Source organism: Cervus elaphus, chromosome 16 (assembly GCF_910594005.1).
Source record: "Cervus elaphus chromosome 16, mCerEla1.1, whole genome shotgun sequence".
NCBI classification, from domain to species: domain Eukaryota; kingdom Metazoa; phylum Chordata; class Mammalia; order Artiodactyla; family Cervidae; genus Cervus; species Cervus elaphus.
Genome location: NC_057830.1, coordinates 704,587 through 722,770, shown reverse-complemented (window position 1 = coordinate 722,770; position 18,184 = coordinate 704,587). Strand labels below are relative to the sequence as shown.

General features: G+C 49.8%; 1 protein-coding gene across 4 annotated transcripts in view; it reads right to left on the bottom strand.

Annotated features, from left to right (window-relative positions):
• SNTG2 (syntrophin gamma 2) overlaps positions 1-16,911 on the bottom strand; it is a 114,655-nt gene extending 97,744 nt beyond the window's left edge. For 3 of the 4 annotated variants that reach the window (XM_043870572.1, XM_043870574.1, XM_043870575.1), the window contains exon 1: positions 16,745-16,911. In XM_043870572.1, coding sequence (XP_043726507.1) covers positions 16,745-16,804 — 60 coding nt within the window. In that variant the 5' untranslated portion in view covers positions 16,805-16,911. The remainder of the gene's footprint in view (positions 1-16,744) is intronic. The other variant, XM_043870576.1, reaches the window with a different exon arrangement.
• Between the last annotated feature and the right edge of the window lie 1,273 nt (positions 16,912-18,184).

The window sequence follows — 18,184 nt, the reverse complement described above, 5'->3', positions numbered from 1 at the left end:
AAGGAAGAAAAATTGTCCCACTCACTAAGAAAGTGGTCTCCCTGGATCTTTCACAGAACTGCTGGGAGTCTCTAAGGATCTGGGGCTCTTTCAGAAGGCAGCAGCCTCAGGAACCACTCTGGCCGATGGATTTCTTCCTGCCTCGGCCTGAGCCTCCAGACACCACTCTAAGTGTTCTTCTCTCCTTCCTTGTATCTCAGCATTGTGGACTCAGAGCATTTGCCAAACGCCAGCCTCTTCACGGAAAGCACTGTTCAATTATTTTAATTCACATTATCCAGTTGGCTACTGAGTCCAGGCCAACTCAAGTAAAGGGCATCCTTAAGAACATAGAAATGAAACAGAAACCCAATCCCATGTGAGATTTTCTCTTGTTCTGAAGGTGTAGTTACTTATTTTCCTCTCTCCAAAACAACCTTGGCTCTAACAGGGAAGAAGAGTGAGTGGGAGGTCCCAGAGATGGCTGATATGAGACTCCCAGGAGATCCCCTGATAGATCATCTCAGGAGATCCCTAATACAAGATCCCAGGAGATCCCCTGAGAGAAGATCCCAGGAGATCCCTGCTATAAGATCCCAGGGGATCCCTAATACAAGATCCCAGGGGATCCCTGCTATGAGATCCCAGGAGGTCCCTTATACAAGATTCCAGGAGATCCCCTGGCTGTGCTCAGAACGGAGGAGCAGTGAGCAGACACCATCCTGCCCACACCATATGCCCTCACTCTTTGCCCCGGTCCTCCAACCTTGGGGTGTAAGAGGAAAGCAGACATTTGGCAAATATGAAATTCTGTTTGATCTCACTCTAAAAAGGTTATATGATTTTATGGCTATTTGTAGGAAAATACGCACAGATGCATTTTATATCCCTAATTTCAGCATATAATCAATCACACATATTGGAAAAGATGGGAGCAAAGATAAGAGGCCTCTCCCCTTCTCTCCTCTCTCCTCGCTTTGCTTCTCCAAAAATAAACAAGTAAACAGCTTGGGTCTTTGAGCACGACCATTTCTCTATACTCTCTCCCACCCATGAAGCTGCAGTAACACCTGCCCGCCTTAATACTAGTAACTCTTGTGAGAATAAGCTAAGTAGTTATGAGGGTCCATCCCAGAGCAGCAACAGTCCTGTCGATTCCAGGAAGGGATCCCTGGGGGAAAGTCTCCTGCAGAGCAGGGGTCACTGGGGGCTTGTGGGGACAAGACTTCCTGTGACGTCCCCTCAGCCAGTCAGGCTCTGGCTGGAGTCCTGAGGGACCAGTGGACCAGGAGTCCGTTTCTCTCTTCCAAGAAAGTTACTCAGTAGACACGCTCTGAAGCTAAAGCACAGATGTCCCCGGATGCCAGATTTCATCCTTGTAGGGACATCTCTGCCTGGCCCAGCACCACGCAAGCCAGAGAGGGTAACGGCTGCCACCAGCAGAGGCCCCAAAATTCAGGTGGAGAATCTGGTTTCTCCCACCTCCTAGAAAAGAAAACGCCAACTGAGGGGAACAGACATCCATCAGCGGACACAAACCAGCTGCTTCGGAAGAGGGAGATGTCTTAATCACACAAGCTGCTGTAGCATGAAATCCTTTCCCGCCAGTTTCTGATTTGCCCAAAAGAAAAAGAAAAGCAACTAAGCTTTCATCTAATGAAAGCAGGCACACACGTTTGAGTAGATTTTCTTTTTCAGAATCTGCTATTTATTCACTGAGAAAAAAGACAATTACTCTACAAGAGTGGGAGTTTTCTTCAGGAGGCAGTTTTTCTTCCTTGGAAACCAGATTGTGTTCAAGAAAGAAGTGATTTACACACATTTGGTTCTCCAGCAACACCTGATGATTGGATTTTGTATCTTCACAAATTGAGGTGATTGCTCTCGGGGAAAAATGAACAAAGGTTTCCTGGGAACAAAAGCGACGTATAATCTACGTGGGCCCAGAGCATCTTTCCCAGCAAATTGTGTAGCTCAGCACATCTCTTTTCTATTGCTATGGAAGAAAAAACCCTGTAAAAGAAGGAGAAAGTCTACATCAACCCCTGTTAAACTCTGATGCTGAAACTCCCTCTCTCCTATGGAATAAAGGAGTACCAGACCTGCAGACTTCAGACCTGGGCTCAGGACCGGAAAGGGGTCACGTGTCACTCCAGGCAGCGCCGAACCCGGGCTCGTCACCCAGAGCCGGCATCGAACGAGGGCCTCCACGCTGGGCTTCCTCGCTCACAGGGGTTCTGCCCTCCTGACCCTGCCCGTTACCGAGGGGCGTGCAGCACAGGGAATCTGCAGGGCGCAGGGGCTGCGGCGGGCGTGGGGAACAGGGGTCACGCCAGGCAGAAAGGAGGAGGCGCCAGCAGAGAGGGGCACAGAGGTGCTGAAAGGCAGCGGGAAATGAGCTGGAAACGAGCCTCCCCGGCCGATCAGGGACCACGGACGGCGTCGGGTCACCTCCTCTGAACTGTGCGCTGCTCGGGGAGAGAGTGGGCAGAGGGAGAGGAGGCCTGGAACAGGAGCCAGGCCAGCAGGGCGCGTGTCCGACCCGTGAGCAGCCCGCCCAGCCCGCGCTGCCTCCCTGACGCTGCTGCGGGCTCTAAAGGGGCTGGCATTTGTCCACGTGACTTGCTCATGCCCGCCCGGGGGCACACGGCCAGGTGGGTGCAGACACCGCCGTGCTGAAGCTGAGGACGGGGCACTCCGGACTGGAATGCCAGGTCCGAAGCCTCAGCTCTCACCCGGGGACAACGTGGACGGCCAGGGAGAGCAGGGCCCCGACCGGCTATCAGGATAAGGAAACGGCCCGTCCAGACCCGGGCTCGGCAAGCTGCCAGCTGCCCTTCGGGACCATGTCTGTCACCGCCATCCAAGAGAAGCAAAAACATCTTCTCTTTGTGAAGCCCAATATCAAAACAAGCGTTCCTTACATGCCTCTATTTTTATTTATTAAAAAGTAGAGAATTCCAGATCGATTCATTTATTACACTTGTGTCAGAGAGCTCATGGGGCTAAAATCTCAGATAAACATCTGGTCGGAAATATGAGCTTTGCAGAAACCATTGTATTCTTGGTAAAACAGATGATAAACCATGATTTCACTTTATCTTAAATTTAAGTACACAGCAGTGGGTGAAAATGTGGATATTGTCATCCAAAAGTGTTGTTTTCCCAATGAACACGACAGTTCCTGGAGGTAGTGCTTTGGCCCCAGATCCGAAGGAAACAGAAGCCTTCACGGATGATTCACCATCAGATGCTTTTAGTTTACTCCTGGGCACTTTCTCTCGTTTTGTTTACTATGAAAATCACCCTTTCTCATCTGTTTACCTGCAAAGAGGACTAACCCTGAGCTGTGGTTACTCATCCTTACACATGACACCTGGTTAGACTGGCGAGTGTGTGATAAAGAATTAACTACAAACAAAAAGAAGGCTAATCTGATCAATCTGAGTTTGAGACAGGCTGTAATGAGACACGCAGTTTCCCACGAGGTCACAGATTCTGCAACCAAAGCATCAAACCTTAAGGCCACCTAAAGTCCGTGGAATTTCTTCCACTAGAAATTCTCAAAGACAACATGTCTACATATTCCTTAACAAAAACATAGTACAGTACTTTCATAAATTATTTAATTGCATATAATTTAAATCAAATGAGAGTCTCTTTCTGTAAATTTCAGCAACAACTTAGTTAAAAGGTATCACCACTCTGTGGGCATTCAATGAAGTAGAAAGTTGCAAATACAACATTAAGAGTTAAAAGATATTTAAGTGGAAAATCGCTCTAGCAGCTGTTGAAAGAGGCCCACACATTTGCAGAATAAGTGGCACTGATTGTTCCTATTGCCGTCTCAAGAAAGGGAAATCTCTCTTAAAAGGAGAACAGAAAAAGATCGCAGGCAAGGAGCCCTTTTCCTAAAACTACATTTTGAGGAACAAACTCCTCAGCACAAAGTCCCAGGAAAGTTTCAGATGCCACCCAGCTCCCCAGAGGTGACTCGGGACGTGAAGAAGCCAGTTCAGTCCACCACCCAGGAGACTCGGGGTCAAGGGGTCAGCGAGATGGCGGGAGAGGCAGCTCCCAGCTGTCCCCAGACCTCCCAGACTCAGCAAGACTGCTGGCTCTGCCTCGGCCCCGTCCAGCAGGAGGGCAGACACAATGCCGACTGGGGCCTGACCCCTGGCAGCCTGACGTCAGCCACCACACAGCACTGACCCCACGGGGATCAGCCATGCCGTGACCCAGCCTGTTCCCCGTCCCACCTGCCCATCACCGAGTTTCCCTGAGACCTGCGGAGAAGAGGAGCCCTTGCTGAGTCCTCAGGCTTGGCGCTGAGCAGCCACAGCCAGGCTCCCATGAACACACCGCCCTCAACAGTCTAACTCACATGCCAGGCGGACAAAGTACGTCCCTACTCACAACAGAATTAAACACGAATATCTAGAAATCCCGAAATATTTGGAAAGTGAACTATGTACTTCCTTGTAAACCATGAGTCGCTGCAAGGATCAAAGAGCAAATCACAAAATATTTTGGCTGAATGCACGTGTGCTGCGTCCCCAAGAACCTCCCTTGTTGGCAGCCTCACCAGAGGCACGGATGTGGCCTTGCTCAGGCTAAGGAGCATCGCAGTGGGACGCGTCCTCAGTCCCACCGCTGAGCCCGGGAGACATGGGTGCGTCTGGAAGACGCCCCGGCTCTAACCTCCCGAGGGGGTCCTGGCGAAGGGGTCCACCTCTCCTGCTGGCAAAGGAGGCGCAGCCCGCATCTGAGACTTTGCGCCTGGAGCAGAGCACTGCACTGGGACAGACAGATGAGCGCCAGCGTGCAGGCTGCAAGGGGAGAAACAACAGCTCCCTTATCTGCTGACGACACCGTCACCAACACAAAAAATCCCAGAATCTACAGTCCTCCCACTGCTTTGGTTGGGACAGGATGTATCTTTTTCATGTAGTTATGACTAGTTATAATCTCTTTATTTAAAGGCAAGTTTATATGCTTTGTATATCTCTTTTCTCATGGGTTTCTTTCGCAATCTCAGAAGTCTTTTTTCTTTAATTGAAAATACAGCTCTTCAATTATCATTTATATTAGAAATAATTTTCTATCTTGTTTTGACTTTATTTTCTAATTTTTCTATATTTTTATGAGATTAAAAAACATTTCTTTATACTCTATCTGACTTTTTCTTATGGCTTCTGCATTATAAACGCCTTTCCCAATCTTATAACACTCAGAGATAAAGTTTAAAGAAATATAGTTTGCAAAGAATGCCGGCCATCAGATTTCTAAGAAACACAAAGAGAAATAATCAAAAATACAAGAAAATAAGTAATACTTCAAATTCCCTCACATCCAGGTGAATTTCCCCACAAAGAGAAGAGGTGCTGTGCAGAGGGGCAGAATTCTCAGAGAAGATGCTGGAGGACTGCTTAGAACTAATGCAGACGCCACCACAACACCGAAGAACAGGAAGGAAAAAAGGTCTTTCAGACACAGATGCAAACAGTCATCTGACCAGTGACAAATCCACTGACCGCAGAGTTCTGAGTATCGACAATGGGCATCAGAGGAAATACACTTCCAAAATACCGACAAAAAATAACCAGAATTCTGTAAGTCTTTCAGGAGGAAGGTGTGGTAAAAGGAGAGATTTCTGTCCCAAAGAGACCTTTGCCACCTGTAAGATATGTTCTTTAGGAAGAACAGGGATCCCAGAAGGAACACCTATGATGACAAAGGGACAGCACAAGAAAAGTGCAAGATGTGGAAAGAGCTTGTAGAAAAATCAGTAATAAAGTCTGACTTCTGAAGTTAAAAAACAAGAGAGCACAGCCCGTCAACAGCAGGGCACTAGAGGGTCTGTGCCCACTGGGTTCCATCTCTGGGGGCTCCCAGGTCTTGTTACAGGAAGACAGTCTTCTCTCATCCACCTGGACCTGCTTTCTGGCATCCTCAGCTCTGAGGAGCAGCTGCTCTGGGTATAAAATGTTGAACTGACAGTGTTTCTTTTTTCCCTCAGCACCTTGGAGAGTGCCACCCCACTGCTTTCTTCCCTCCATAGTCAGGGGAGAGATGCTAGATTTAGAAAATGAATCACACAAATCCCCCCCAAAAACATGACTTATTGATGCATTTCTGACAAATGAAAACAACCAGCTTGAGAACTGGAAAGCCGTTTGAGATTTAGAAATCTGGCATTTTCTCCCCATGGGATTATGAACTGTGAGTAAACTTAACAGCTACCAAGGATTCCTAAGGGACACAGTCAGCTTAGCCACAGATGAGCAAGCTGGCAAGAGAAACCAGGAGGGGCTGTGCTGAATTCCATACACAAGCAGACTTCACCACTAAATCCTTTCTTGTGGGAACAGCTGCAAAGCCTCTCTGTTGATACAATAGACTATTGAGCAGAGATTCAGCAGTATTGATGAATATATCTAAAAAGTGTGAAAATCATCCTTTTATAATGAGACAATTTAAAATGCAGGACAAAAATTGCACCTAATGGATGGTTTTAGCTAATAAGATACACGGCAAAAAAAAAAAAAAACAATAACCCAGAAGTGTATGAAATGCTAGCCGCACACATGTGTCCCGGTCACACACTTTTCTTATGCTGTTCAATGTTTTACACATTTTCCATACTGAGGCAGGAACATTATGTCACTATTCACACAAATGCCAAAATGTGAAATAAATACATTTAAACTGAAGGAGGTGATAGAAAGAGCCAGGATCCCACAGGGAAGGACGAGGAAGGGGGCTGGATGCAGCCACAAGACCTGCTTCTGAGGTCCAGCCTCACCCTTGCCACCTCAATCCTCCCCTTCCCGCTCCAGCCCCGGGGCAGCAAGTGGCTTTCACGGCAACCGTGGTGACACCACGCTGGCCCCAGAGGGACTCCACTGGCTGGACTGCCAGCTCTCTCTCCCAGGACTCCAGTCTCCGCCCTATCCCAGAACCTGCAGTGCAGGGTCCAATCCAACCTCCCACGCCTCCTCCAGCCCACCTGTGAACACGGAGACTACACATCCAAAGGTACTTCAATTCCACCCTGACAACAAGGAAAGGAGCCTACAGGTCACAGTGGAGTTTGATAAAACAAAGGAAGGAAGCAGCATCAACGCACAAAGATCTGGGCTGGCTCCACCTGTACCAAAACGAGGATGCACGAGACTCAGCAGTCTTAGCCAGCGTTTTGTGTCTTGTCCTGATGGGAAAGCTTTTCAATTTTACCTCCTCTCTTTAACTGCCAGCTTTTTCCTCTTCATTGTATTAAGTTTTCTGTTACTTAATTTAACATAGTCAACAAAAGAATCTGAAATGCAGTACTTGGATGCAATCTCAAAAACGACAGAATGATCTTTGTTCATTTCCAAGACAAACCATTCTGTAGCACAGTGATCCAAGTCTATGTCCCGACCAGTAATGCTGAAGAAGCTGAAGTTGAATGGTTCTATGAAGCCTATAAGACCTTCTAGAACTAACACCCAAAAAAGATGTCCTCTTCATCATAGGGGACTGGAATGCAAAAGTAGGAAGTAAAGAAATAAATACCTGGGGTAACAGGCAAATTTGGCCGTGGAGTACAGAATGAAGCAGGGGAAAGGCTAACAGAGTTTTGCCAAAAGAACGCACTGGTCATAGCAAACACCCTCTTCCAACAACACAAGATAAGACTCTACACATAGACATCACCAGATGGTCAATACCAAAATCAGATTGATTATATTCTTTGCAGCCGAAGCTATATAGTCAGCAAAAACAAGACTGGGAGCTATCTGTGGCTCAGATCAGGAACTCCTTATTACCAAATTCACTTAAATTGAAGAAAGTACAGAAAACCACTAGATCATTCAGGTATGACCTAAACCAAATCCCTTATGACTATATAGTGGAAGTGACAAATAGATTCAAGGAATTAGATCTGATAGACAGAGTGCCTGAAGAACCATGGATTTTTCTGTGACATTGTACAGGAGGCAGGGATCAAGACCATCCTCAAGAAAAATAAATGCAAAAAGGCAAAATGGTTGTCTTAGAAGACTTCACAAACAGCTATGAAAAGAAGAGAAGTGAAAGGCAAAGGAGAAAAGGAAAGATATTCCCATTTGAATGCAGAGTCCCAAAGAGTAGCAAGGAGAGATAAGAAAGCCTTCCTCAGTGATCAAGGCAAAGAAATAGACGAAAACAAGAGAATGGGAAAGACTAGAGATTTCTTCAAGAAAATTAGAGATACCAAGGGAACTATTCATGCAAAGATGGGCACAATAAAGGACAAGCAGAATATATTAAGAAGAGTTGGCAAGAATACACAAAAGAACTGTATAAAAAAGATTTTCATGACCCAGATACCACGATGATGTGACCACTAACCTAGAGCCAGAAATCCTGGAATGTGAAGTCAAGTGGGCCTTAGGAAGCATCACTACGAACAAAGCTAGTGGAGGTGATGGAATTCCAGTTGAGCTATTTCAAATCCTGAAAGATGATGCTGTGAAAGGGATGCACTCAATGTGCCAGCAAATTTGGAAAACTCAGCAGTGGCCACAGGACTGGAAATGGTCAGTTTTCATTCCAATCCCAAAGAAAGGCAATGCCAAAGAATGCTCAAACTATCGCACAATTGCACTCATCTCACATGCTAGTAAAGTAATGCTCAAAATTCTCCAAGCCAGGCTTCAGCGATACATGAACCATGAACTTCCACATATTCAAGCTGGTTTTAGAAAAGGCAGAGGAACAAGAGATCAAATTGCCAATATCTGCTGGATCATCAAAAAAGCAAGAGAGTTCCAGAAAAACATCTATTTCTGCTTTATTGACTACGCCAAAGCCTTCGACTGGGTGGACTGTAGAAAATTCTGAAAGAGCGGGGCATACCAGACCACATGACCTGCCTCTTGAGAAACCTGTATGCAGGTCAGGAAGCAAAAGTTAGAACTGGATATGGAACAACAGACTGGTTCCAAATAGGAAAAGGAGTATCTCAAGGCTGTATATTGTCACCCTGCTTATATGCAGAGTACATCATGAGAAACACTAGGTTGGATGAAGCACAAGCTAGAATCAAGACTGCCAGGAGAAATATCAATAACCTCAGATATGCAGATGACACCACCCTTATGGCAGAAAGTGAAGAAGAACTAAAGAGCCTCTTGATGAAAGTGAAAGAGGAGAGTGAAAAAGTTGGCTTGAAGCTCAACGTTCAGAAACTAAGATCATGGCATCTGGTTCCATCACTTCATGGGAAATAGGTGGGGAAACAGTGGAAACAGTGTCAGACTTTATTTTCTTGGGCTCCAAAATCACTGCAAATGGTGATTGCAGCCATGAAATTAAAAGATGCTTGCTTCTTGGAAGGAAAGTTATGATCAACCTAGACAGCATATTTAAAAGCAGAGACATTACTTTGCCAACAAAGGTCTGTCTAGTCAAGGCTATGGTTTTTCCAGTGTTCATGTATGGATGTGAGAGTTGGACTATAAAGAAAGCTGAGCACCAAAGAATTGATGCTTTTGAACTGTGGTGTTGGAGAAGACTCTTGAGAGTCCCTTAGACTGCAAGGAGATCCAACCAGTTCATCCTAAAGGAGCTCAGTCCTGGGTGTTCACTGGAAGGACTGATGCTGAAGCTGAAACTCCAATACTTTGGCCACCTGATGCAAAGAGCTGACTCATTTGAAAAGACCGTGATGCTGGGAAAGATTGAGGGCAGGAGGAGAAGGGGATGACAGAGGATGAGATGGTTGGATGGCATCACCGACTCAATGGACATGGGTTTGAGTAAACCCCTGGGAGTTGGTGATGGACAGGGAGGCCTGGCGTGCTGCGGTTCATGGGGTTGAAAAGAGTCAGACACGACTGAGCAACTGAACTGAACTGAACTGAACTGAAACACCAACTTTGGCAAGTGACTTCAGAGTTTTTCTCTAAAGCAATTACAGGAAATTCACAAAGCTTCCATCAGCCCAACTTCACTAAAATGTCACTTCTTTGCAGAATCAAAAAATCCGCCATGTTTTACATCAAATCTTGCATTAGGTATTCACCAGTTACCACTACAATGAGATAGAAAGTAAAAGTTAAACACCACAGATATTTTGTTTGTTAATAGCAATTCAATATAATAATAAAGGAGACTCTCCAAAAAATGCTGTTCTAAAAATTTATTAAAGCATTTATCTTACAGTTTTTAACAGAAACTGGAAAATGTTTACCTTTGAAGTTTTCAACATACTAGAAAAAATAACTTAGAAATGCAGTTCTGAGGTAAGAGGGAAAAAATACTTTAAACGTTCCTCTTCAAAAAATTAATTCATATCGTTGTTCTAGAAACAGGAGGATTCTCCCCATTCTCCTCCTGGCCTTACAGGTGAGGCACAGGGAGGCGGGGGCCTGCGCACAGCGTGGCGTCACCAGAGAGGGTCCAGACCCCGAGCCTGGAGTCACGGGCTGCAGCCGGCGGCTGATGGGCGGGGAGCCGGCTGAGAGCCGGCTGAGAGCCGCGCGGAGGAGCTGGGGTCACGCGCCTGTCACTCTAAGAGCGGGCTTGCGTCTCTCCCTCACCTGCCCACACAATTACCTGAAACCTCCCGCCGGTCTCACACCATAAGCGAGGAAGCTGAGGCGTCTTGGCCGTGTGATGCAGCCTGGCCAAGCTCACCGGACCGGCACCCCCTGCACCGGGCCAGCGCGTCCCCTGCGCCCCGCAGCCTCACGGGGTCCGCCCGGCCCAGGTGACCGTGAGGGGGCATTCCACACCTCTCAGAGCATAACAAAAACTCCACATAATTGTAGCTGGAAAGGTCAATTGACGGAGTCATTCGGTAAAGTGTGATTATCTGAAGAGCAACCAGTAAGGATAATGTCCAGCCGGACAGAGATGGGAAGAGAATATGCTACATTTTACCATTAATAGTGATGCCGGTTTATACCACTGATCTTAAGATACAGCTATTATAAAAATATAAAGGCACGATTTTATTCATACCCAAAATAGCTAATCATAATTACAAATTCTCAGAACAAGAGCCAGAAACGGAACTGGCTTTCTTAGTCACAGCATTACATACCATCAGCTGGGATGAATCCTTCGATTCAGCTAGTGCATGTGTATCGGCCATTGTGTACCAGGGTCTCACTGACTCATCCAGTCCTGAGTCTCTTTCTGGAAGAAAGGGGACTCTCCCACTCATTGACAAGCAGCCTCCCTGGCAAAGCCGCCACCCTGCCCTTTCCAAAGGCAATCACTGATGGCGCCTGGTCCACGTGAACACCCGAGAGTGGGATGAGGCTCATGAAACACACAGGCATAGATACCTGCAGGGAAGCGGGCTGACGGACAGCAGGAATTAGCAGGGCTAGCGGAGGCGGGCCGGACACCCATCCGGACGGATGTTCAGAAAGGAGGCGGGGACTGAGCCTGCTGAGGTTGATGTCAGGGAGAGGACAGCTGGCACTAAGGCCCCAGGGCAGCCCGCAGGACACCAGAGCGTCCAGTGAAGATGTGCGCTGGGGGGATGCTGCTGCTGTTTCTGATGTATAAACAGAGAGAACCCAGCTTCAGGAGGAGGTTATGAGGTGGGTCCCAGAAGTGTTAACTGACCAGCCGGGTGGGGCTCCCAGGGGCCCCACGATGGGCATTACTGGGCGTCAAGGGCCGTTTAACCAGAGGGTGAGGCTCCCTGGAAACAAGAAAAGCACCCACAGCAGCAGGTCCCCACGCCCCATGCCTCTGCAGAGCCAGAGCAGAGGCCCAGCTCTGCGGGGCTCACAGCCCACCTCTCAGCTCCTCGGGAGGGAAGCTGGGCTCCTGGTCAGAACACCCGAGGGCCACGGCACTTAGTTTCTGAAGGCTGAGTCACCAAAATGTGTGTGAACATTGACAAATGTACTGTTTATTTTCAATACCAAATGTGGTAATTTCTGACAGGAATAACTGACAGTTATGTCACACTTTTAAAATATAGACTGTTCCCCTAAACACTAATTCAATGAACAAAAATGTCCCAATGTAGAAGTTGGGTGCATTCATGTGGTTATATTCTTACAGATAATAATTCATAAAATAGAAAATTACACTCCTATTAAGAGCATTCACGTTCATTCTAGAAATGGAATTTGATTCTTACAATGATTTGTCATTTAAACTACCTCCAATAAAGTATAAATAATTACAGTTACTTCTCTTTTCGTCAACGCTTAAATGTAATTACCACTCACTGCACAGGGGAGGGGTGTCTGCCTTCAGCTAAAGTCAGCATGAGAAATAAAGTGGTAGGAATGCTAATAAACACCATGAGACTTGACACTGAACCTTACCATTTATATAACTGCAATTATAAGTCAGCACCACGATACAAGGGATTTTGGTGCCTATCAAAAATAGGGTTGATGTCCAATGACAAGCAGACTTATTCACTCAAGTAAGGACTGAGTGACACGAAGACTAGAGCCAGGTGTGAAGCAGAGGCGGCTCCGGAGACCCCCTCAGGAGAAGCGGGTCAGCGGGGGCCGGGCTCCCCGCAGGCCCCCTGCGTCCCCCCACGTAACTGGCCTTTTCTGTTTCCAGCAACTGCTAACAGGTCCGCTAAGCAGCTAAGAGGAGCAGTTTTAAAATTTCCCACTTCTCTGCTTAATCAAAACATAGCTAATTAGTAATGTTTATAGGATGTAGAACTACAGCCTCCGTAGAAAGCAGAGACGGCTTCACCAACGATTTTAACTGAAGAACACAACATCGTAGTCTTCACCACACTTTTCAACAGCGTTAAAGAGGAAAGGCGAGAGAGGCGGGGAAGGCAGGGCTCCAGGGTGCAGAGGCTGGTGCTCGGCACAGAATCGAGGGGACCTCGGCCTGGCCTGGGGGAAGGTGACCTCGAGTGTTCAGTGAGAACAAACCCAGCCCTCGCCAAGACCGCAATCTGAGTGACAACAGTAACCAGTGGGAAATAAGGAAAAGCACAAGCCAGTCTAAGTGCAGATGCGTTTTTCCATGAAATCCTCTTACATTTTTCCTCCAAAAGTATTTCTTTAACCTGCCTTGGTTCACCTCAAAAAATACATGTAGCTTCTAACTGGCGAGTTTCTGAGGGTGCTGGAATCAGATCTCAAAGGACTCTTAGAACCTGTGGTGACCCAGGGGCCAAAGAGCAGATAAAACCAAGGAGGGTCTTGGAATGCAGAAACGGAAAAACCAGACGCTTATGGCCCTTCCCTCCCCATGCCGTAACTATTAGAGGAACAGTATAACCCGCCTCCCCTCCTGCCCCTCAGGGAGAGGGTATTTGCCCTGCCCTTCCCCCACCCAGTACAGGTGCCTCGTCCAATCAGCAAGTGACCCGAAAGACCCCATCCCACTCCTTGTACCCTGGGTATAAAAGTGGACTAAGGACCCCTGTTCAAGATCGGTTCTCCCTCCAGCTGGCCCGCTGTTCTAACAGTGTCTCCCACTCAAATAAACTTTATTTCCCTCTCATTCTGTCTCATGTCTGGAAATTCTTTTCCAACCCATGCCTGAAAGAACCCAAACCGTAGGTTCTTCGGGTGCTGGTGGAGGTGCAGGGGACACATGGTCCCCAGTTCCCATCCTGCCGGGGCCACCCACTGCCCACGTCCACAAGCTCACGGGGAGTGTCTGCTCTGTGCGGACAATACAGGGCCCTGGGTGCAGAGATGACCTCACACACCTGATGCCATGTGCTTGCTGTGGTGACACGCGAGCCTCCAGGACACGCACGGCCATCCTGATTCTGCAGCCAGGGTGCCCAGGCACAGACAGGGAACTGGCTCTGAGCCCACTGACCCAGGCTCCCCTCCCTCCCTCCAGAGGATAAAGCAGCTCAGCGTCTCCACCTGCCACCCTTCCCTGGAATTCAGTCTGTGCAGCTCTGCCTTCAGCCTTGCCTCCAGCACGTCTCCTGGGACATCATGGGACGTGGGGGCTACTGCTGAAACCTTAAAAGCCATATTTATGCTTATGCAGCCATACAGACATGCAGATATAAAAGGTCGCTGCTCCTCACACTTTGCTTGGTGAAATATGCCATATTTTTACATCTGATAGTTTCAATAAATAAGCATACATTTTAAACTTGGATCTCGTTAAAATGTTTACATACCTCCTGGAAAAATCAGGTAATTCCCCATTTTTAAAGATGTCCATCTTGCTTATGACGTCACAGACACCATCAGAAGTTTCACCCCTATCTCAAAGATGAGTCAGCTAGGATGAGAAACACGTGACAAGCATGAAGCACACGAACAGCCTTCCCCCAGGTTACCGGGTTACCCGGGGGGATTCCCATTACACGGGGGTCCCAGGTGATCCACCTCTCTAACTGATGAGGAAGTGGTGACGTTACCCGACACACACTTCACATGACCTGACAGGCTCTCAACTTCCAGTCAGCACACTCACCGTGAGATCCACACCAGGCTGGCTCTCCCAGTCCCTGAACAGAAGCCTCCACTGGAGCAGTGGCGTGCATTAAAAACCGAAAATGTGTGTTCAGCACGAACGAACCACAGTGTCTGAACGTGAAAGCAGATGCACAGGTGGATCTCTCCCGCGGGGTTTACCCACTCAGGGGAGTGGGGGAGGCAGGTAAACAAACGCTCAACTCGGGGAAAGTGTGCACCAGGGGACAGACACAGACGCTCCAATCCTGAGCAAGAGACACTCAAGCAAGGCCAAGTTCTCATGATTCAAACCAGCAGTCAGAAAGAACATGTTGTTTTGCTGATTTAAAAAAACAAAATGTTTACAGCTAGAATTATAATGGGTTGAAAACAACTTTCTTAAATGTCATCATTGTCTAATTAGAAGCACTAAGTTCTCCTTAACTGAAATGATGAGTAACTATGCACATTCAGTGACATCATGGATGGTTACTGATAAGAAACACAGCAAATCCGCACGGCTGTCCAGACGCCAGGGATTCACGTGAAAACCAACGTCCGTTAGAGGCCAACAGCGCAAAGACATTTAGGGCCAAGGCAGGCTCCATGCATGACTGTGCGCTCTGAACGTTCCTGTTGGAAAAGACACTTGTAGGGGGAGAACACATAACAGACTCGTTTTATTAATAAATAAATGAGCCCTGAGCCTGGCGTGGGCCGGAGCGCACAGCACCCAGCATGCCTGGGGACCCTCGACACCAGAGAGCTCACCCCTGTCTTGCAGCTCCATGTTCCTCTCCCAGCCCGCAGCCTGGGTGCCTAGGGAACCCTGGGCAGCACGAGGTGCGGGCCATCACGTCCTCGAGACTCTGACTACAAAGGAAGCAGTCATCACAGCATCACAGCTTGGCAAACAGGGTGCCACCCTGGTCTGAGCCCCAGATTTAGTGCCTAAGGACCCAGCACTTAGCACTCCAGAACTCTTTATTTGAGGATCCACCGTTAACTTATTTTTTTCAAAGCTGAAGTTGCTGGCAACAACTCGTCTATGAGATGAATTATAGGACAAATCCACTTGGTTCCTGAGCTGTAATCACAGGGACCCTGGGAAAGCCCCTCAGCTTCTGACCGAGGGCATGGCTGTCACCCCAGGGGGGACAGAACCCCCAGCCTCCCCTTCTGAAGGATGCAGTTTACTTCCAGCACCTCTTCCCCATTTAATTTCCATCTGCAACAGCTGCAAATCTCCTCTGTGACAGAGTACTTAAAACAATCAACAGGGAACTTAAATTTACCTGGAAAGTAACTGCAAGATGTTGCAGTAACATTCCAGAGTGGGATAACTTGATGGATGAGGCAACTATTTCTACGCATATTTAAAGAAAACCACAGTCATTAATACTGCCATTAATTTAAAGAAAACCACACAGTTATTAATACTGCCAAAGTACAGAAACATTCTGACACACAAGGATTTATAAAAGCCTTCAAACCACAATCGCTTCAAACACTGCTCAGTTACCCTACGAAGGCAGCTGAGTCCACGCGGGTGTCTCCCGCCTCTCCGGGGCTTGGGGCGCCTGTGGGGAGGGACCCTACAGGAGGCGGTCCCGCTGGGGCCGGGGGTTCTCCTGGGCCCCTGTCCTCAGACGGCTCCCGGACGCTCTGCGAGGCTGGTGCGACTCCAAGGCTCTTCCAGAACTTTTCGCTTCTGTTTGGGCCACACTGCTGCTTCCCCGCAATAGTGCCGAGATTTAAAAGTAAGAGGAGCCGGGGGCCGTTTGAGGCAGGGCTGAGAAGAGAAGTCACGCACACACGCACCCCGAACCGGTGTCACGAATCCAGCACCCAGGGCTGGGCTGCCCCCAGAGCAGCGGGGATCCCGGCCGGGGTAGGGGCAGCCCCGGACACTGGCCCCCCCGAGACCGAGCTGGGCTCGGGGAGGCGCCCGCCGCGTGGGTTCAGGGGCTCGTCTCCGCGCCCCTGAACCCCCAAGCCCAGAAGCCGCTCGCAGTAACAGGAGGGGCGAGCCCAGAGCCCCCAGTCCCGGAAAACCTGCTTCACTGGGGCCGAGTCGCCGCGCCTTCCAGCCCTCAACTCGGGAGCAGGCCGACCCCACGAGTTTTCATCTGGGGTGCTGGGGTGGGGAGGGCGGAGGGTCACCGGCCAGGGACTTGGGGACGGGGACGCAGGAGGGACGGAGGTACCGGAAGACGAGGGGGCGCCAGGTGAGAAGGGGGCGCAGGGAAGGAGGCGCAGAGGGAAAGAGTGCCCAGAGAAGGGGGCGCGGGGAAGGAAGGGGCGTGGAGGGGGAGAGGGGCGCAGAGGTCAGCGGGCGCAGGGAAGGAGGGGCGCGCACTCACCTGCAAGCGGCCTGGGCGCCCGCGGCGGGCAGCCGGGGGCGGGGGTCCCTCGGCACTCATCGCCGCCCACTCGGCGGGCCCGCGCTCCGGGGCCCCGCGCCAGCCTCCCACGGTCCGGGGCGCAGAGTCCCCAGCCCCTGTCGGCGCGCGCAGCGCTCAGGCTGGGCTCCGGCTCGGCGGGCAGCGGGTTGGGGGGTGCCGAGCTCCGCCCCCGAGCGCCGCCCCGGGCCCGCCCCGGGGAGGAGGGGCGCGCGGCGGCGGAGGCTCGGGGTCGGGGCCGGGGGCACGCCCGGGGGAGGAGGTGGTGGTGGTGTCTGGCGGCTGCGGACCCCCGCCCCGGGGTCGAGCGCTCCTCCCGGCCTGCGCCCCCTTCCCACCCCTGCTCCCCGAAGAATCTGACCGGGGGCCTCCCCTCCCCCCACTCCAGGACTTCCCCGCCCTCGGGTGGTAGTAGCCCGAAGCCTTCCGCGTCCCTGGCATCCCTCCCCTGGGGTCTTCCCAGCATCCGGAGCCGATGTCTGGCCCCGGCGACTGTCCAGAAAAGGAAAGAGCGCGGGAGCCTCACCCGGCGCCGCGCCCCGAACCGCACGATCGACTCGGGTCCTCCCGGAGGCAGCGCGGACCTGGGGCCCCAGGCGCCCCCGGCACTGGGCTGGGTGGTCCCCGCCTCGCACTGCCGGGCAGTGAGGACTCAAGCAGGCACCGGCTGGTCGGCGGTCCCCTTGCTCCTCAGGGCAGTACTGGCTTGCGCAGACTCAAGTCATCCTCATTCAAACGCAAATGACAGTTTGGGATAATCTCAGGAAACACACACACCCTAAGCGACCAGCCTTCTAAAAGCGGCAAGCAGGTACCTTCCACGCTTTGCAAACCCTGTCTGCGTGTCCCTACACTTACTCGGCACAGGTGCGCGCAGGCTTTCACCTGGGGAAGCCGCCCTTAGTCCTTGCAGGCGGGAGAGCATAAAGTCCAGACGGGGACCATGTGACCTGTCTCTGCAGGGAGAAAGCCCCAGGCAGGGTGGACCAGTGGAGATCGGGCAACCAGAGAGACTGCTCAGTCTGACTGCCACCTTTCCCAGCTTTACTGGGAAGTGGTTGATTGTTGTTGTTCAGTCGCTAAGTCCTGCCCAACTCCTTGTGACCGCACTGGACTCCAGCAAGCCAGTCTCCTCTGTCCTCCACTATCTTCTGGAAGTGACTGCAATTCATGTCCTTTGAGTGGGTGATGTTATCTAACAATCTCATCCTCTGCAGGCCCCTTCTCCTTTTGCCAGAGGATGGATAACATTGTGCAAACTTAAGGTGTACAAAGTGTTTATCTGCTACACTTACAATGCAAGGTGATTACCATCCTAGGCTAGCTAAGGTCAACATAAATACCATTTCTTTATGGTAGTAGTAAGAATGTTCATAATCTGCTCTCTTAGTAACTTTCAAG